General features: G+C 45.4%; 1 protein-coding gene across 1 annotated transcript in view; it reads right to left on the bottom strand.

The window, feature by feature from the left end:
- Positions 1 to 556: 556 nt before the first annotated feature.
- Positions 557 to 20,928, bottom strand: part of tnfsf10l (TNF superfamily member 10, like) — a 49,884-nt gene continuing 29,512 nt past the window's right edge. Inside the window, exons 3-7 of the mRNA XM_035148900.2 lie at positions 6,501 to 6,537; positions 6,283 to 6,390; positions 3,762 to 3,928; positions 3,530 to 3,640; positions 557 to 3,444 (exon numbers count right to left, since the gene is read on the bottom strand). Coding sequence (XP_035004791.1) covers positions 3,259 to 3,444; positions 3,530 to 3,640; positions 3,762 to 3,928; positions 6,283 to 6,390; positions 6,501 to 6,537 — 609 coding nt within the window. The 3' untranslated portion in view covers positions 557 to 3,258. The remainder of the gene's footprint in view (positions 3,445 to 3,529; positions 3,641 to 3,761; positions 3,929 to 6,282; positions 6,391 to 6,500; positions 6,538 to 20,928) is intronic.

The raw sequence follows: 20,928 nt of genomic DNA, 5'->3' as shown, positions 1-20,928 counted from the left end.
GACAGAAGCGCTGCCAACTGTCGGGCAGTAACCATCCAATCACTTCGCTCCTGTGTCCGGGAGGTCGAAGGTCAGGAGTCAGCTGCAGCTTCAGCACAGTGAGAACTGAAGCTGGAGGTCGAATGACGTGTAGAAGAAAGTGTTCAAACACTAAACTTCATTAGAATCAAACCTTTTACAAAAGAAAATCGTATGAATTGTGTTGATCTGGTTTTACGGTGCCGCCATAGCCGGTAAATAAAGATGGGCGACGCGTCTCCACTTCCGAAAACCAAAGTATCCCGGATACAAACGTTGCTTCTTTCACCGAAGACGCCATTTGTGCAGCTCGTAGAGTGGAGGTCACGGCGATACTCGACCAATCACGAGTCAGCCTCAGCTGTCAATCATGATGTTTCATTTTGTTTTTATGTCATCAAATAACTAATTGAAACCAAACTTATCAGAAACTTCCTAAAATGACAAAGGGTTCCGTCATGGCGTCCATCTTTTAACACAGTCTCACTTCCTGTACGAGCTCAGTCATAAAACCACAAGAAGAAGAAAACCATACGAGAAAAGTTCAGATATTTGTTTATTTTCTTTGCAACAATGTGCTACACATATTCACAGCTACACACCTGTCCAGTTCAAACACTGCTCATACACATTCATTGCAGAGTTTTCCCGCTGGTCCAGGGGTTTACGCTGCTTCGCCCTCATCGCTGGACCTGTTTCAACAAACCGTTTGTTTGGGTTGGAGTGCAAAGGAAAAGGAAAAAAGGCCCGTCCGAGTGTTGATCTGGAAAATACAGAGATTAAGACCCCGGGTTCGCGGTGGAGCTCGGAGCGAGTGGCGCAGCGTCGCCGGGCTGAGAGGAGGCCCCGGCAGAAACACGAGCAGGTGGACGCCACCCAGCGACTTGAGCTAACAGAAAGCAGCTAAAACAGCAATCAAATACAAAAATGAAAAATTTGCCTTCAATTTTGTTCGTTGAGCATAAAAAACAAACGGTGTGTGTGTGTGTGTGTGTTTTCACAACTTCCACAACAAACGGTGTAACGTGAGCGCACGCAGGTGAGAGTGGAGGATCGGCTTAGCCGGGATGTCACCTGATTAAAAACGAATTAACCCCAAATTGAAGGTTTCGTACACAAACAATGAAAGGTGTGTGTGTGTGGATTAGTTTGACCTGGTTTTGTCCGTGTGAACCGAGCCCTTTGAACAAACATGTACTGAAAGTGCACACACTCTCACACACACACACACACACACACACACACACTCCCTGCACGCCTCCTACCGATCACCATCAACTACTACTTTATTTGTCTCCCCACACATGACACTGGCTGATGTATGACGATGGACGTGGTGTGATACGATGCGTGTTATCTGCTGTGTGCGTGCATACATGTGCGCTCACGTGTGCCTGCCAGAGGAGGATAAAAAAAAAAAAGTAGGCGTGTGCCGGCGGCGGTGTGGTTTATGTCCGCAGATAAACTTCTCCTTTCAAACCCTTCTCCATGTGCATCTTCGTACTAAATCTGCTCTCCCCTGCGTTCGCCTGACGAACCGAGGGACTTAATGTTCCATGTTGGCAGCACATGGGTGTGTTGGGGCCTCGTAGTGCTTCCAGGTGACGGGCAGACACCTGCAGGTCCTGGGTCAGCAGCTGTTTGGGTTTTCTGGAGATACGACCTGACCACGGGTTTAACTAACTTATAAAGTTTACAGCGGTCACACCATGGTTAGTTTGATGTTAAAGCACATTCTGAAAGGCACTTGTGGTTGAAACGTTAAGGCTTGATACTGTGGTCACCTCTGTGCACGTAGGAATGTAAAAACGACGCTCAAACATCCTGCTGGGCCAGTAGGTGGCGCTGAAGTCTACATCAATCATCCGTTGAATACCTGTGGAGAGTGTTTGTTGTTTTAGTGTCTTAAGATGTCATTTGCGTGTGGACGCAAAACGCAGAGGGAAAGTTTTTTTGTTTTGCAAAATATCCGCACTAGTCTTCAAAAATACCGTTGAAACAACCGTGACCTACACGTCTAAAGATAAACCCTCCGCTGTCGGTGTTTGTGCGACGAACACATTTGCGTGTAAATGTCACCTTGTTCACACCTTTGTTGTTTTTTTTCTGTTTCCGTTGCGTCACTGATCCTCAAAATGACACAAAGTGCAGCTTCACAGGTTCGACAGGAAAGACGACATAGATTAGAAAAATTCTCTCTGTGGAACAAAAGAGGAGAAAGTGCACGAGGCGAAGTGCACGAGCGAGAGAGGACTGCAACAACACAGACTGGTCGGGCTGCATACCTCTCTCTCTCTCTCTCTCTCTCTCGCTCTCTCTCTCTCTCTCATCTTCCTCTGCCGGCCTCATTCTCGTTTCCCCCTCGTCCTCCTCCTTGTTTTCTTTTCTGCTTTCCTTGCAGAAACTCCCCTCGCAGTTCAAAGAGGCAGCGTGACATCCTCTCATCCTTTTTAAAAAATCCACAGTTCTAGTGTTGCGCGTTGATAATCCTCCGAAAACCCCAGAGTGTTTTTTTTTTTCTTAAGTCCCGTCAAGGTACATGAGAATTAGTTTTTTTTTAAAAAATCACCACAGTTCATTCACGTATGTACAGTCCTCTCATGGCACGCTTTAAAAAGATATATTCCACATTTTATTTTGCTTTGGTTTGATCATTTGATTTTTCTCCTGCTACAGTCTTTCCTCCCGTCTTTGATGCGGGGGATCGAGTTCTTTAGTGTGAGTACATTCTTCGGTCTGCAATCCAAATCTCAGGGTTCGATTGCTTCCCACGGAAAAGGGCGGTTGATGAGCGAGATGCGTCGGGGGTTTGTGTGTTAATTTGCGATACAGGCAGCAGCAGCGGGGGGGGGGGCGAATTGTTTCGGGCGATTCTCAACAAATGCAGAAATTGGAAACCGCCCTCCTCGAAAATCCACAATAAATCAATGTCCTTATTTATTTTCACGTGATTGCAGCTGTATCTGTGTGTTTCTCGCTCTCGGCGGTTGGGTCTCTCTTCACGGAGAGTTACGAAGACAAATCAACTATTTATATTTCCCCCTCCTCTTCGTCAATCTTTCCATCCTTCATCGAATCTGTTGATGCAAACATCGTAGATCCAAGATCCAGGCCCACGCATCCCACAACTTGTGTCTTTTATTTCCAATCAGCGGATCATTCAAAAGGCCTCTAGCACATTGTCTCAAGCCCACATGTTTATCCATCCGTCGTCTCTTCTGTTCGTTCTCTCCCTTCCTCTCAGAGGTCCAGCCGGAAGGCGCCAAAGTAGCTGGAGGAATCGTCGGCGTTGACCATCGTGGGGGAAGAGACGGAGACGAAGAGCTCGTCGCCGGCCCTCAGCTCGAACAGCCCTCCCTGGTAGACGGAGTGCAGGGCGTACTCGGCGTCCGGAGCCCAGCACTTGGTTCCAACCCCCTTCAGCAGCTGGAGGCGAGAGGAGACGAAGGTTAGAACCGTTCTTAAAGGTTTCTACTCAGCGATAGTTTAGAGTTAAGGGTTTACTCTCTACCTGAATGGGGCTCGGGTACGAGGTCTTCTTGTAGACGCACTGCACCAGCTGGTGGCTGACGCTGCGCTGGTCTCCGTCCCCGGCTGCTGGGGACGGGTAACGGAAATACACCTGGAGATGGGAGGCAGGAACGTTAATGATGAAATGCTCAATTCAAAGCATCTGTGTTTAAAAGAATAATATAACTTCAAACAGCATCTGTCAGCGCCCGTAAAGTCAGTTAGTGGATCACCTGTGAGTACAGGTAGTACCGCCCATCCTGAGGCACTCGCAGCTTCCCATTGGTCAGGGTCATGTTGTGCAGGTGAGCGCCGAAGCTCTGATTTGCCCACGAGCGGACGACGTGGCGACAGGACTGGTGGAGACCCGGCGTGGGGATCGGGTACGGAGGGAACCCCGCTGTTGGTGAAGAGGGAAAAAAAACATTGATGAGGGACGATCAGAGAAACAAGAATTACCGATAAAAAAGCTTCCAGACCCACATGTGACCTTTCTGTGAATCCAAGTGAACATTTCTACCAAATTTGAAGATATTCCTTCAAGGCGTTCTTGAGTTATCGTGTTCACAAGAGCAGGATGGATGGGAAACCTCAAAATATATCTCTGGGTGTCGCTGGAGAGTTGTTAAAATAAACCTGGACTTATTTTTCATATCTCAAATAAGTAAATAAACGAGCGCATCGTCCGCACGGCTCCTAAAACTCAGATAAAAAGTAAGCAGATGCTCGTATATAAAGCCTTAAAATGAAAGTATACTGCAGACAACTTCTCCAGCGATAAACTTCAGCATGTGACCCGGGAGCAGTTTCCCTCTCAGGCTCGTTTTCAAACTGCCAGAAGTGAGCAATGAAACGCATCGTTCGCCCCGAATTTTAATAAAAGTCCAGCAACGTCTTAAAAAAATCTCCGATCATCGTCGTAACCGTCATTGTAAACGTGACAAGCGTTTGATTACAGCGGCTGTTCGGCCCTCGTGAGGAACACAAAGTTTTAACACGGGGGAAGTGTGGAGAGAAAATATGTGGCCGTTATGTTTGCACATGTCGGTCATAACCTCTGAAACTACGTCTTTATTGAATGTCATGACAGCAGTTTGCTGAACCATGTGGGCTATGAACTGTGAAGAGTGGAAGTGTGTAGTGTTTCTGCAGAGAGACGCAGGATGAAGGATATCATGTGTGTTCCAGTGTGTCCTCCACATGCCACAGACAGACACTGTGCACGTTGGAGTGGTGGACGATCCCACAGCATTAACTGTCACTTACTTTAACGTCCTGGTTAAATCAAAAAGCTCGGAGACGGAGTTTAAAACTCTTAATGTCCGAATCCACAAAGTGTCCAATCTTAGTTGTTAACTTATATGGTTTTATTTATTTTATTGTTGTATTTTCTTTGCTCGTAATGTACGTTTTATTACCTAATCTATATAGAATCTTAAGGTTTATTCTTTATTATATCAACTCTTGATAACGGGTCATGTTTACGTAACCTTAGTGTGTTTGTTGCGTGTCTGTTTTCCTCTTTTGTCATCGCTCGTGCGTGTTTGTCTATTGCGTAGGAGCAACACATCAAACACAGGTGCAACTACACAGTTTAAAAGTTGCACTCTAATCGCTGCGGTCGTGCAGTAATCGCTTGAATTGTTGTGTTTATATTCTTTGTGTGTGTGTGTGTGTGTGTGTGTGTGTGTGTGTGTGTGTGTGTGTGTGTGTGTGTGTGTGTGTGTGTGTGTGTGTGTGTGTGTGTGTGTGTGTGTGTGTGTGTGAAGCTATTGTTTCACATTCGTATGATGATGAGTCAATAGAAAGGAAACATCAAAAGATTCCACCCCACAAATTTCCTCTCTCTGTTACTTCCTTCTGAGAAAACCAGGCTGAATGTGTGAACCTCACACACACACACACACACACACACACACACACACACACACACTGCTTGCCCTTTGTCAATTAAATGGGACTAACATCAGGCAGCCTTTGCCAGGTTCTCAGCGCCTTGTCGCTTGCATGCCAGCTCTCAAATGAAATTATACGGTCTGGATAACGCACACACACAAACACAGACACACACAATCCAGAGCTTTGCAACTTTTACAACACACATGCCCTCGATTATTCTTATCAGCGAAGCCGGCCCAATGAATGTCTGTGTCACTGACTCGGCCTGTGTCCACTTCACGAGAGCCGTTCCTGTCGAGAAACGCCTGCAGCACATGAGGGGGGATTTCTAACCCTAACCCTGATCCCTGAGACGTGAAGTTCACGTCCTAATGCTGCTTACGATCCTCAGCCGGCCCTTACATTAATTACTAAGGGATTTCCTCGCTTCATTTAAGTAATATTCCACATTAAGGGATTTCTTCCTCCCGGTGAGTTACCCCGGGCGACGGCTCGTGCCTGAGGTCCAAACCGAGACGCTCTGTACGTTCTCCTGTGTCGGTGTTTGAGTTTCTCTGGTTGAGCGCACGTCTCTGCCAAGGTCAACATCTAATCTCACCACGTGAAAAAGAAAGTGAAAACATTTGATGGGTTCTTCTTCTGGTCAGGCCACCCCCCACCCTTTCACGGAAATCGGTTGTGTAGTTTACGAGAAAACAAAACTGATTGAACCTCCTCTGTAAAAATCTAATCAGTGATGCTCCTCCATGTTAGTGATTGGGACATGGATCCAACTAAAGTTCAGTTTCAATTAGTTATTACGAATCTCACACACACACACACACACACACACACACACACACACACACGTCTCACCTTGAGAGCTGGTGTCCCTGAGGGTCAAGTGGGCCGACGGCCTCTGGGCCACCGAGGTCATGAACTTTGTCCCCGAGTTGTTGAAGGTGCGAGGCATCGTTCTCGCCTCTGAGGGAGAGAGGGAGAGCCAGCATGTCAGAGACAGGGATTCAGACGAGTGTGTATTGTTGTTGTATTGTGTGTGTGTGTGTGTGTGTGTCTGTCTGTGTGATGCTCACCTATGAAGGTTTGTTTGGAGATGATGTTCTCCGTCACCTGAGAGAAAATGTGAAAACACAGAGGTCAACAAAACGAGAAGAAACGAACCCAACCACATTATAATTAACATCAAACGTGTTGATGTCGTGTACTTGTGTTGTGTACTTGTGTATTGTACGAGCATTGTTAGCACACCACTCTGTTATTGTTGTGCGTATGTAGACATTTTAAAGTCCTGAGGTCGCACCTCACCGCTGCCTCCTTCCATTATCACTGAGATAAGATATAAACGTGGCACCGGGCGATATGACTTCAAAACAACATCAGGGTAATACAACACGGTCCAAGGTCCCCCCCCGCCCCCGCCCCCCCGCTGTCAGATGAACAGAGCATAAACCTGACAGCTCAAAGTATCGACCCAATTAACCGACACGAGCAAGTTTGAGTCAGTTCGAGGTCGTAAATGTCGGTTTCGATCCGTTTTCGGGTTAATCGCCCGCGGCCCTTTGGAAACCTCAGATGTTTTCCCGCGTCGCAGCTCTGTCCCGTCTCTGTTTCATTTCCCTCGCTCCTCTGTGTCATCCCTCGCTCCCAGCCAGTGGCCTCTTAAACGTCGGCCAGATGTAGACACGGAAATACACCACATACTGTACACACACACACACACACGTACAGATGCACACACTCAGTAACTCACCTACTCTCACACTCTGTCATGCTCGTGGTTTCTGCTCTGACTCTCGCTCCTTGTTTTTCTATTTCTCACTTTGTAAATCAAGCGTCAGTCGCCTTTTTACTCCACATCTACCTCCACATATATCTTTGCTCCCTTGTCTGTTTCTCCACGATCCCTTAATCTTTGTCTCTTCATCACAGATCACTCTCTCTCTCACTCTCTTGTCACTTGTTTGTTTGGTTTGTGGCGATGCTGGTTGGAGATTTTCTTTGTCAAACGGTGAAAGTGACCTGCAGTGATTGAGCCGTGGCGAGCAAACGACCTGCTGCTGAACCCAGACAGATCTGTGCCCCTGTTCAGTGGAGCTCAGAACCTGAACTGGACCTGAACGTCGCCTGTTCATTAAAGTTTATTGATATTGAATGAACAACACTCACGTCAAGTGTGAAGCCGATGAGATGAACTGTTCTTCACATGCAGACATTTATCTATTTATTTACATTTCCTTTCTTTCTTTCCTTAATTATTCTCATTGTCCACTTTGTAACCAAAAGTAGTTCCAGGTTTAATCGCCTGTGCTTTGCCTAAAGTGCCCTGAAGCAAGGCACCGAGCCCCCAGTGGTGTAAATCCCTCGCATACATTTTTTGAACCGCTACCAAATCCTGAATGATTAATTCCACCACAGTTTTTAAACGTCATCCAGCTACGACTGTGGTGTTGTTCTTGGCGTCGAGTCTGCTTCTCGAGCGCCGAACACTCAATTCAACTTACAAATTGGACGTGATCGCTCTGGGGTTTTTGCTGCGTGTGTGTGTGAACGTGAGTGGGGGGGGGGGCCCCTCCACCACTTTGAGTGTATCCTATATTCTCCACAGGGGGGGAACTAACAGCTCCATAAGTTAAAGTCTGGAGCCCGGGCCCAGCTCGCCTCTCAGCTGGCGTAGCGTGCCTCCGTCGGCCTCGCGTTCCTCGAGTCCTGCGAGCAGAAAATTACCCCCACGCACAACCACACACACTTGAAGAGAGAGAGAGAGAGAAAATTGCCAACAGACTCGCTGCCCTGCATGTGGCTGCATTTGAACAAGAATTAAAAAAAAAAAAAGCTCAGGGGGATTTTTATGGGATGCACGGATCCACTGTGAGCGTCCAGGCCTCGTGTCGCTGTGACTCAGCAGCAGCATGTTTCCAGTTGCTGCGAGGCGGCCGTCTGTAATGCCTAAAAGCTCACATGGGAAAGTATTGGATGACTAAAGAGTGAAATCAGCTGTAGAGGCTGCATGCATAAAATAAATGTTCCACTCAGCAGTGGAAGCTCACGCCGGTGCCCTGAGACGTCTGAGCAGCTGTGTGTTTAAGACTCGACACGACTCCACCGACATGTAGGGTCGAACTACATTTACAGTGTTTTCTTACTCACTGTTTGCATCTGGTTCGTGTTTAGCGCTCGCCCGCAGCGTAGTTAGCTCCTGATACGCGTGGGGCAAAAGGTCTCCGAGCGAACGGCAGGGACACTAAATTAAAAACGCCGTGGATGTAACTGTTACGGTAGCCGGGGCGACGTATTTCTGAGAAAGTGTTTCCTGAATCAGACTTCCAGGAAAATGTGAAACCACTCAGCTCGGCACAATGAAGCTGCTGAATCGGGTCCTTGTGTTTATCACTGCACGGAGGAGGAGAACAAACTGCTGCTCCTGATATCGTCAGCATCAGAAACAAGCTGTGACTCAGAAACAGACCGACGGACTTTAAAGTCTCCGGCAGACGGCAAGAAGATTACATCTTGAAGTCGTTACCCAGCTTTTAAAATACATCATCATCATATTAAAGGATTTAGTTTACTTACAGTAACCTTTTCAATAATCAGAAAGTAACGACCTCATTCCATTTATCAGTCATGGCTCATTTGTAGAGAATAGCAAAAATATAAATGGATATAAATGAAAAGAAAACACAAATACAACCAAATATATAGAACTTGGAATAAGAATAAACTTTGTTTTAGGTCAAATTTAAACATAAATGTGCTTTTTTGCATCGTAAACATTAAAGTGATCATTGTAAAATCCATTTTTTCATGATAAAGCCTTTTTCTTAAATAATTAAAATGTGAGAATGTCCTGATCATCTGCTCATCACTTTGTGACAGTTTTCCGATACTGATTCCAATTGGAAATATTGGAATCAGTATCGGAATAATAGAGGGTTGAAAGAGGAATTGAAGGACAACAGGAATATGTATGAAATTCATTTTTGTTAAAGCGTTGAGTTCGTTAACAGCAAACGAGCTGGAATTAATGAACGCTGCAACGTGACGCGTCGAAGCTAAACCTCCTCTTCACCTTTTCATTTCCTCGGAGCTGTTTCACGTGCCTGTGTTTTTATAGCTCGGCCTGCGAGTCGTGTTAAGTTTACGAGTCTGTTGTTGGATGCGTTGAGGATCATGTCCTCGCATGTTACACGTCTCAACGCTAACGACTTGGGATCTGGATTAGAGTTATTGGTTTTTCTTAAAAAAGACCACGTCAATTATTCCCACGACCCAACCCAGTTCTGTGCCTTTGTCAGACTTTAAGAGCTCCATCCTCCGTTTAATATGAAGTGTTTTTAAGAGTTGGACCCATAACTTTGTCCTTTTGAAGATATTTTTACTGACTACAGTGCTGTGCAGTATTTGGCTCCAGCAAAGGGACGGGAGATTTAGTGAAGCCGTCTTCTTTCCAGTCTGCCGCGGCCCCCGGGCTCGTCCAGATGGCTAAAATCGACTTCCTCAACAGTCGGGGACATGTAGGTTCTCTCAAGTGAGTCAGACGTCTCAATCCCAAATGTACACGACATCCTGTACGATAAGTCGCCTCCTCCGCTGCTCGCCTCCAGGTCGCGGTGAACAGATTCCTGGAAAGATGCTTTCAAAGCGCTCTTCACTCAGTCCTAATTCAAAATAAGCCCTGCTATTACATCCACCTATTATGTCAGGATTCCTCCTTAAAGAGCGAAACCCTGGAGAGGTCACAGTTAGGACTGCATGGCATGCGGGCCCCCGGGCCCCTAGATGACCCCTGATAACATTAAACACATGCATCTGGATTAATCATGGAGCTGTGGCCCTCTTTGACCCCAGTAAATCTGTCCAATGGAGCTAAATTTGGTGCAACATACCTTCCTGTCTCGTAGACTCGGAAGGGCTAATACCGTCCAATGGGTGCAGGTCGCAGGTTTACGTGGGCGTGCAGTGACCTCAGGTGCTCACTCAGGCTCCACCCCTCGCTTCCCTTAATATGGTTACCTCCGGTTTAAGGGGCGCTGGACGACATGCCAAACTCTAGGCTTCCACACGGCAACTCGCAAACCAATGAGTGACGTCACGGGGGTGTGACACTTGGACAGAGCGGCCAATTACAGAGGATTTAGGGTTTCGGGTGGAGGACCCTCCGACCTTCTGGTTAGTGCCTGACCCGCCCTGACCCGCCCTGACCCGCTCTGAGCCAAAGTCGTCCGTACAACACAGGGACTACAAACATGTTCCTGCAGGAGAAAACCCCTTTAAGTTCCTGAAATGAAACCATGATGGAAAACAGATCCTTACCTCTAAACAAGCCATAAACCAACAGTGCTCGGTGAAGCTCTCTGCAATTATTATTATTTTTTTTAAAGCAATAAATACTGTAAACCTGTAATCGTATCCTCCTGCTCCATGTGGAGCAAAGGCTTCTGGGCTTTCTCTCTGCCGATAGGAAGTTAGTTATGTGTTTGAGGCTTCGACCTTAATGAGGCTCGTCACGTGCTGGTTCACCTTAGAAGAGAACAATCCTGTTTCCTGTAAATCAGCTCGTAGCCGCTGATGTGACGAGCCCCAGCGTTGAAGTACACTGCCAGCTTGACCTTGTGTGTGTGAACGTAGGCTAGACTGATACCAGGGCACCTTTTAGCGGTGTGTGTCTGTGTGTGTGTTTGTGTGTTTGTGTGTGTGTGTGTCTACGGGCTTCAGGGCAGTCTGTAACACCACAAGTCTAAAACACTTTCCAGCACTTGCCAACTGCAATAACATCAACAAATCGAGCCCTTCGCTCTTCTTGGAGCAACAAGCGGAGACAGAAATAGCCCGATCTTCATGTCATATAGTGTGTCTGGCCAAAAAGACCCTAAAAAAAGAGAGCGTACAAAAGAGAAGCAGAGGGAACAAAGTGAAAGATTACTGTACAAGTGGGGAGCGCAGGGAGAATAAGATGAAATGGTGCGAGTAAATCTTTAAAACATTCCTTCTCCTGCAGCTCCGACGAGAGTCTACGAGCCTCAGGTTTCAGCCCCTCCCCAAAATACCAATGTCCCAGTTGGTGTGTCTTGCCTTTAAAAGGTGCACTCCAGCAACTTTGCGTTTGGGGAAACTTGAAGATTATGAAAGAATCTGCAAAATGAAAAAAGCATCAGACGCTGGGAAAACGGAGGTTCTAGTCGATCTCTAAAACAACTCCCGTGTTCCTAGCTGTGTTCTCACAGGTGTAAAATAAGGTCCATGTGACGGTTGTGTTTATTGTTTGAGTTCTGAAAGACGCTATAGAGCAAACATCAGCGTGTCCACCTGGGTAGCGTGTTCACATCACGGCCAATCACGAGCGGAAAGAAAAATTCACATTCTGACCAATCGAATGATCAGAGCGTTGACACGATCTCTATTTATCTCGAGGGGCAACTTGATTGTTTGTACCGAGCTTAAAACTCGTATCAACCCTAATTAGATGTAAGGAGCTGCTCCGTCCTCACTGTGTGTGTGTGTGTGTGTGTGTGTGTGTGTGTGTGTCTGTTGTCCACTTTGCACATAGAGGTGGTTTCAGGGTCATGTGGTCCAGTAAAACAAAAGCAAACACGTGCACAAAAGCTGGAGACGAGAAAACTGTTTGTGGCCAAATCTGCCTCTTAACGTCGGGTCAAAGTTTAATAATTAACTCAGACTTTGATTCGAGCTTTAGTGGCGACGACAAATCATCCAGAAAATGTCAAAAACATTTAACTCAACACCTCAAGTGAGAAGCTCGTGGTGGAGCTGCAGGATAAGGCTCCAGGACACATCCTCTGGGGACCACGCATAACTGTATAAATTGTAATCCATCCTAAAGTTGTCAAAACATTTCACTCAAGTGTGAAACTTGTGATGGTGCCACAGATAAAGTCTCTAGAAAAGACCCTTTGGGGACCATGAATATCTATAGAAATCGCAGCATAATTCCCCAGGATGCATCCTCTGGGGACCATGCATATATATGTATAGAATGTAATCCATCCGTAAGTTGTCAAAACATTTCAATCAAATTAGTGAGATCCTGCTGCAGATCAAGTCTCTGGGATAAATCCTCTGGGGACCGTGAATATGTGTATTTAAGTTGTAAGAGAGCCAAGATTCGCTGAGATATTTAATCAGATCCAACAAAAAGAGAGTGAACGAGACGTCGGTGCCAAAAATCAGAAGTCTGTGATGCAGGAGGGAAAAATACCCTGGCAGGAACCCGGGGAGCGAGAGATGACGGACAATCATGGGAAACAGGAGAAGAAGAGGAAGAAAAAAAAAAGGAAGAAGAAGAAGAGTGGAGTCGTACAGGACTGACTGACTGACGGGGGAGATGGAGGGAACGAGGGACAAGTATGCACATGAAGGAGTTTCTCCTGCAGATTAGCAGTAGCTGCAACCCAATACTTTAATACGCTGCTCGACCTCAACAGGCCTGGACTGGCTGTGTGTGTGTGTCCCTGTGTGTGTGTGTGTGTGTGTGTGCGTGCGTGTGTGCGTGCGTGCGTGTGTGTCAGTAGTGTGTAGTTCTTTGAGCTGTGACAACAAACTCCTATCAACCCTAATCTGGTCTAAGAGGCTGCTCATTCCTCGCTGTGTGTGTGTGTGTGTGTGTGTGTGTGTGTGTGTGTGTGTGTGTGTGTGTGTGTGTGTGTGTGTGTGTGTGTGTGTGTGTGTGTGTGTGTGTGTGTGTGTGTGTGTGTGTGTTGTCCAGTGTGCGGATGTGATTTCCATGGAAGTGCACTTCAGTAAAACCTGGTGGTCAAATACCGTATTTTTGCTGCTAATGGCTGATTTAGCCTCTTAAAGCTGGATCGCTGAGTGATAAGCTGCTCAGACGCTGTTAAGGACAGATTCGGGTGCAGATTTGAAGGAAAAGGAATGTAAACAAAGTCGTTTTTTGTATTATTAGCTTTGCTGCCGAGGCCTCAGAACAGAGATATCTATCAGTGTAGGAAACAGGCTCCACGCTGATATCATCACAGATTAGATTCCTACAGTTGGAAGGGTATTTTTTGCGGTTTTTGGCTCGAGTCGGACCCGAGAACCTTTACGTCAACAATCTGTCAACTCCTACGATGACTCGCTTTCCTTCTTCCAAATCTCTTTCCTCACTGAAATCTCCCCCCCCCCACCGAGCCAGAGTCGTAATTGATGCATGACAACGTAAGCTCCGTGGAAAAGTTGACCTCAGGTAATTCTCCGTGCACATGTCTGCACGAATAAAGTCTTTTGTGTTTTTTAAAGTTCAGGAAGCATCGTCTCCTCTGTCCTTAAAGCAGAATGTCAGTATTTATCTCGAGAGAAGGACTGGAACTGATTAACTTCATCATCGTCTGAGCTCTTAGTTATTCCTGCATGAATCAATTCATTATGTCTCTAAAGTGACAGAAAACACTGAAACGTTTCCCAGAACCTCTCAAAGTCCAAAACCTCAAAATGTTTATTGTATTCATCATTGTTTTACTTTGCAGAACTTTAACAAAGAGAGGAAAGAAAAACAGAAATAGCATCATGCGCCTCCTCTAAAAATCTAAAAAACACAGTTCATTAAACGCGTAAAATGTAAAATGCAAGATTTACTTTATCGCCCAGAGCCATTTCTCGAACTTGCATATTAAACTGTGAGACAGAGCCGGTCGCTGATTGCGTCTGTCTGCGATTCATCCACTCGGCGACCAATCAGGAGCCGCTCGTCAGCGTGTTTTTTTACGACAGGTAACGCACCAGTGGAGGACTCGATGCCAGCCGCTGATAACTGACCTGTTTGCTGTGGGAGTTTCCTGCCAGACAAAATGTTGTGAGCAGTTTGAGGAAGCAGTTTAATTTCCCCTCATGAGAAACCAGGGACTGATATCAGCCCTTTTATTGGGTTTGGAGTTGAGCTGCTCGTCACGTACTTCGGCTCGTTAGCTCGATCGTCTTCCTCTCGCTCGTTCACATCGATTCTCACACGCTAACGTCCGACAACACAAACGGGATGAAACTGTTCGTGCACAATTATCTACTCAGTCCTCACTTCGTACATGTGTGTTTGTGTTTCCTTCTGTATTGTTCTCAGCGGCTGCTCTGCTGCAACGACACAGGTTCTACACAGCAGACCTCTCTCTCTCTCTCTCTCTCTCTCTCTCTCTCTCTCTCTCTCTCTCTCTCTCTCTCTCTCTCTCTCTCTCTCTCTCTCTCTCTCTCTCTCTCTCACCCTTACACAATATGCATTTAGCTGCTGAAGACACAAACGGCGTGAAACTAGGCCAGGGGGCGGGGTTGTTCTGCCGCCTCAGTCTGTTTCTTGGAGTGTTTTAAGTTTCGTTTCACACGAGTCGACGCCAATATCAATACCTAACTAATACCTGTGTGACGACGTCATAATCAATACAAAGAGACATGTGATCTCATACATGTTCTCTTGTGCAGAAAACAACAACCAGATCGACACACCTCTGGTTTCGTTTCGTGCTTTTTTGTGTTCTGATATCTTTATAATCAAACTTATACACGGACGATCTTGTATATTCAATAAAAACCTAAACATGCTATAGGTTAAATGCAATGTTAATAAAGTTGTGCACTATATAATAATAATAATAATAATATACTTTATTATTGGTAACTTTTGAAACTTGAAACTTCTGAACTCAAATACCATTTAGGATCAAACTTGTTCTGCTTTAAAAATGTACTACAACAATAATAGATTATGAATAGATTCATAAATATCTGAATCATGACACATATAAACAACTCAGCTCGTTAGTGTTGATTTCAGTCTCCAGATACAGAATCATGAAAACACTTGATATGCGATAAAGCATAAAAGCATCAACACGGCCCTCGATGCTTCCCTCAGCAAATCTCCTGTAAACACAATCATGAGCTGCCATCATCTCCTCATATCTCCAACCACAACCACTTTTAGTGTTTCAACCAGGACTCTGACCCTCGGTTAGTGCTGACACGGCAAACATCACACAACCGGAGTTTAATACAGAACCATGCACAGGTTCATACTGGGAGGTTTCTGCACGTGTATCACGGGTTGGCCACTAAAGGATCGGTGCACAGTGTGTGGTCAACGTGTACGTGGGGTTATTGTCTTGGAATTTCCACGACCAACAATCCACTGAAACATCTATGGAGTGAATCAGGGATGGAGATGCAGAAACAAACTTAGACTAGTTCCACAGAGTTTGAGGAGCAGCTGAGAATCTGACGCACTTGGCCGTGAAGGAGAAATCCCCCCGGTGGCCAGACTCTTCGTGTTAGTCAGGGTGAAAACAGACGAGGGATCTGTTGGATGTGTTTATCTGCCCTGACAGAAAGTAGGACGTTTTTCAAAGTAACACGCAGCCGAGTGAATTATCTCCCCCCCCCCAAATATTCAGGGTGAACATGTTTGATCCACTGCTGCTGGAAGGAGGCTGAGCTGAGCTGGTCATGGTACAGGTGTTTGTTTTTTAATATGGGTTATTATTCCTTTTATTCCTTTTCTTTTTAACAGATCTGATTTGAGGTATAGTTCAGTATTTGCAGATCTTTTGCTTTTCTTTATTTCCAGCTGTAGTTTCCAGTTAACTTGTATTTCAATTAATTCTGATTTAATATTAATTGGACGATATTGTTTGTAGACAGGTTTTTGCTTTTGCACATTGCAGTTTTTGTGCAGTTTGACAAAAAATGCTCAAAATAAAACTGTTCCAGAATAAGAAAAACCCAGTTTCATGGACAGAACATCTTTGAAAAGGCTCTTCTCCTATCACCTCGCCCTCCTGCTGCATCTGGCTCGTCCAAACAGACGCTGAGCTCAGCTTGGCCCGGCCCAGAGTCACCTGTCTGCGGTTTAATGCATCGCCACAGAGAACAACCTTCTTTTTTAAAATATTGTAAAATAATCGAGGCCCTGGAGACTTATAATTTATACAAAAACAAATTTTGTGAGTGTTTCCACCCCCACAAGGTGGCGAGCCTCAGACTCTCGTTGTTTAGTCTGTCAGAATGAGCCCATCTATCAAGCGCCGGCCGTGTGGTTCGGGTTCTCCGCGAACAGGTTGACGACTTCATGTGAGTTATGTGTTTATTCTTTTATCTCAAAGTTCTGTTCATGGCAACTTTTCCATCTCATATTTCATGCTGACGGCCGCAGCGGACTGCGATCCAGGAAGCCTGTGCACATCCAGGGAACGAGTATAAATAAAAAAGGAAAAGGCTGAGCCAAGGATAAAGTGTGGTCAAGGGATGAGACGAGACACGAACACAACAATTTAGGGATTCACAGAAGCTCTTCTCGTGGCCGGGGTTCTCCCATCGGGGGCTTTTTATTTTTCCCCAGGAGGATACGCGATAAAAAACCTGATCAACACATGTTTGATTGTGGTCGTGAAAACCATGACTTCATCGGTCTGGACCAAAATGTCACATTTTCAAGGTCCCTACAAAGCTCACAGCACCGAGACAATGTCGGGCCTGTTTATCCAAACAGACCCACTGTTGAGTTTCTGACGGGGGCTCGGAGCCAAAGTCTGGGAGTTGAGAAGTTACAACAATGTTTGGTCTGTAAATGCTCCAAAAATACAAATATGTGACGACTGGGGGGCTCACTGAAAGTTTCCATGATGGGCTTCACCCTAAGGGATGCAACTGTACTATGATATATATAAATATGATAAAGAGAATATAGTTTGTGCACCATGAGTTGAAGCTCTACGTTGACTCTCTGTCAGCCTCACTGGTTTGTTTATGGGACGATTGGGAAGTGCACAGAGTTTCACTTATATTTAAAAGTAAAAGAGAAACAGATTCCACCTCACAACTGCAAAAGTATAAATAAAAGTTTTTTTTATTTATCAGCCTGCAGCCAAAATTAAACTTCTCAACTCGTCCACATCTGCATTAGAAGTAAATGATGGTACTGAGAAGTGTTGTTTTCCTCAGGGAGGTGAGAGCAGTCATATTTCATAAAACTCTGCAACACTCGTGTCTCTTTCTTTCAGTTTTTTGGCCTCTCACTTCTCCTCCCTCGCTCTGGTTATGCTTAAATCCCCTTTTACCCCCCCCTCTTACTTCTCTTCACATTTGGCTCTTTCTGCGTTTGTTCCCATATGAAACGTTTCTTTTTGGAGTGAAAACATCTTCTTGAAAATCACGCTGTCCCTCCCAAACTTTGTGTTTCATGACCGTTCAGCGCCAGGAGAATCGACAGGGAACAACATCTATAGTGTCTCAAACGAGAGGGAAAGCAACAACAAATTGAGTGCGGCGGTGACTGTATATAACGCCAAACACATTTTCTTTGGCGGACTCCGGCTCACGATGTTTAATCTTCTCGCGGTTGTTTGTGCGTCTGATCCTCGACTCAGATCCTAAACTATTGTTCGAAAGGTCCTAAAGACAAGCGAAGAGGGGGAAAAGCCGTCGGGAAGCAAAATAAACCCAAACCTGCTTTATGTCACATTGTCAGCGGGAGACATCCGATTCTCCAGGAGAGGAATAACTCTCGGGTTTATCCGGTGTTGTGTGTTGTGTTGCAGATAAAAGATTGTGATTGAATCCTCAAACAAGGCTGTAATAATGAAAGGCTTTCAAATGTTTGGCAGAGCTGCTGAGTGAGATAAAAAGTCCCATATGAGACCTTGAGAGAAAGTAATAAATCTCGTGAAAAAAAGCTAATAAGCAGGTCCTGGCTTCTGTTCAGTACATTTACCAGAGCAGTTACCAATTATGGCTTGATTAAATTAAGTTTAATATTCAGCTGGAAATATCTTGACTTTAAATTACTACCGGGAAAATCGATTTATGCATCTGGGTATTTTGGGCTGGCCCGGCCGCGGTCCAACATTCCGAGCATCTTTTTGGACTCAGCTACTTCATTTCAGCGCAAATGTCTAAATCTGTTGACCCGGACGTTAAAGAGCCTCCCTGGTGCAAAGTGTGTACAACCAAGCACGTTACGCTTCACGTTAAATCAAACACACTTCGTTAAGCTGACATCGAATCTGCGTGAGCGAGTGTAGGAGCAACGAGACAGCGAGACTAATGTAAGTCCACACTGGGTATTTGCCAACTACACAGAAAACCAAGGAGAGGAGCTGAAGCTAAATCAGCTAGCGTTAGCAAACCTGCAGCCAAAGAAGACAAACCCCATTGGAGAGTGAGATGACCTTTGTTTCCAGGTATCATTAGCGTGTCGGTTCAATTGTGAACATTACGAGAATCGTGACTTTAATACGTACAGTTTATTGTATTTGTATAGTGTCACAGTGACGGAGTTTGGATGTAAGGACGGAGGCAGGGCAGGATTTTTTACGTGATGGCCGGAGACGAACTCGGTCTGAGGGCTGAATGGAAAAAGGCCGGGTGGTCGATGCCGGACAAAGGGTCTTTTGTGTTTGTGTATCAGCTGGAAATCACTAACAACATCGCAGCCCCTCCCTGGATGTGTGTGTCCGCAGCAGGTCAGTGACTGAGTGAGATAAGGAGTCGCTGCTCAGAGGCCGACTTGTTTCTTCGGCTTTAAAACAAAACCCGGCGTTCGCCACTCTGCGTAACCGGGTTGTCATGGTTATGTCATGCTGTCGTTCCATCCTTTCATCATCAAAGAGAGAGAGAGAGAGGGAGACTCTATTGATGTGGTCCTTTGAAGATGAACACCTCACCTCCTCCATGTTAATAAAAGATAGTGTCTGATAATTGGGTTTGTTCTTATCACAGTGATCAGCTGTTCATTTGATTTTAATCAGGGATATGATGATGACACCTGAGACTGACTCACGTGTGTACTGATTGGACCGCTCTACCATGGCTTTGAGTGAAAACGTCCAAACGTCAATGCAGCAGTGTGAGTCATGTGTCTGTGGCTTCTATCAGAGCTTTATGAAATCAAGTCGTAGAGTTCAGGGCCCGTCTGTAGTTTCAGGGCAATTCCAGTAAAATTCCATTTCCATGTGTAGATTAGTCTGTGAGTTGTTCCTCCATAAAAAGAACCAGTCTTATTTCCAACTGTCCACTTGTACAACACAAGGTCTTTCACATGGCAGACAAGAGACAAGAGATGAAAGAAGTCGATTCTTACAGAGATAAAAGCAGATTTAGAGGCTGCGAATCATTTTGTGATTTACTCGTGAAACAAATCTCACTGTGTCAAAAAAAGAAAGTGGAATCTTAAATAACAGAAAAAACACAAATTCAGGCCAATGTGACGCTGAATTCCTGAAGGGTTGATGATTTCAGGCCTGTTGCGTGTCCGCCCGCGCCCTGACCACTGATCAAAACAGCTGCTTTGCATCAGCACTCGAAAAAGCCAAATATTTGCTATGACATCAGCGCTGGACACGGAGCAGATTTGCAGATACAACGCCTACATCAGTGTGAGACAAAGAAAAGAGGCCGGGCGCTGCTTTAGTTTCTGAAAAGCAACCGACCTTTGATAAGAAATCATTCAGTGGAGCGCGACGGGTCAACGTTCCAGAAAAAAGTGCTTCTTATTATTATTCTTAACGAGAGGATAACAGCTCAGAGATTTTGTTTTCAAAATGTCACATTGGTTTCGGTGCCTTTTTCAGACACAATGGGCCATTGAGAAAAGCCCCGGTCATTTCAATCCATTCAAATTGAAAGCAGATTTCAAACGTACGTGGACGATGTCATATTCTACACTCGGGGACCCACTTTATTGGTTACACCTGTAAAAATGCAGTGAAATCCGATACAGCAGCTCAGCCACACATTCTACCTTTTTAACGACGCCGTCCAGGTTCGACCGGGTGACTTTCCGAGAGGCGCTAATCGAACCTGACCGCGTGTTTGTTCCTGCGGTCGCAGTTTGCCCCGGTGCTGAACCGGGTCGCATTACAACCAGAGGTGTTTCCAATGTTCAGCCCAGAACGTTCCCCCCCCCAAAATATTAGAAACACATTTTAAAATAATAGAGTGCGGCACAACTGTGACCTCAGTAGCAAACACGTTTCCCTGCAGCACCTCTCGGGAAGGTTCGGCCCTCGGCCAGAATCAGCTGCGTGACGGTGGAATGTGCAGCTGAGATACTGGACCGCGACAACCTGATGATTGTTGACTCGTCACACTGGTTTTCCCTCCAGCAGCTCGTTGGTTTTCACAAGAGAGAAAAGACACAAAGGTGGAGGCAACAACAACGTGTCTTCTTCTTCTCTGGGTCGGGTTAGTGGCACATAATCACCTCAGCGTCTTTTTTTGATCACGTCTCTGGAACAGCCTCCCTGAGAGCTCGCTGATATTTTTAAAAAAAAACAAATCAAGACCTTCCCTTTTTAGTCCTGCATTTTATTGAATTTTACTATTTTATTTATACATCTCTGACTGTTACTGGCGTATCTCTGAATACTTTGTCCTCCGACACCCTTTTTATCATTTCTGGTTTTACTTCCAAACCTCTCCCCTCGTAGCTTTTTATGTCTCTTATTTCGTCTTTTTATCTTTTCTCATTTCTTTTATGATTTCATCTTAAATCATTGTCTCCTCCCT

This window comes from Hippoglossus stenolepis, chromosome 23, assembly GCF_022539355.2.
Source record: "Hippoglossus stenolepis isolate QCI-W04-F060 chromosome 23, HSTE1.2, whole genome shotgun sequence".
Lineage (NCBI taxonomy): Eukaryota > Metazoa > Chordata > Actinopteri > Pleuronectiformes > Pleuronectidae > Hippoglossus > Hippoglossus stenolepis.
The sequence above is the reverse complement of the archived record's forward strand: the minus strand, read 5'-3'. Positions and strand labels throughout refer to the sequence as shown.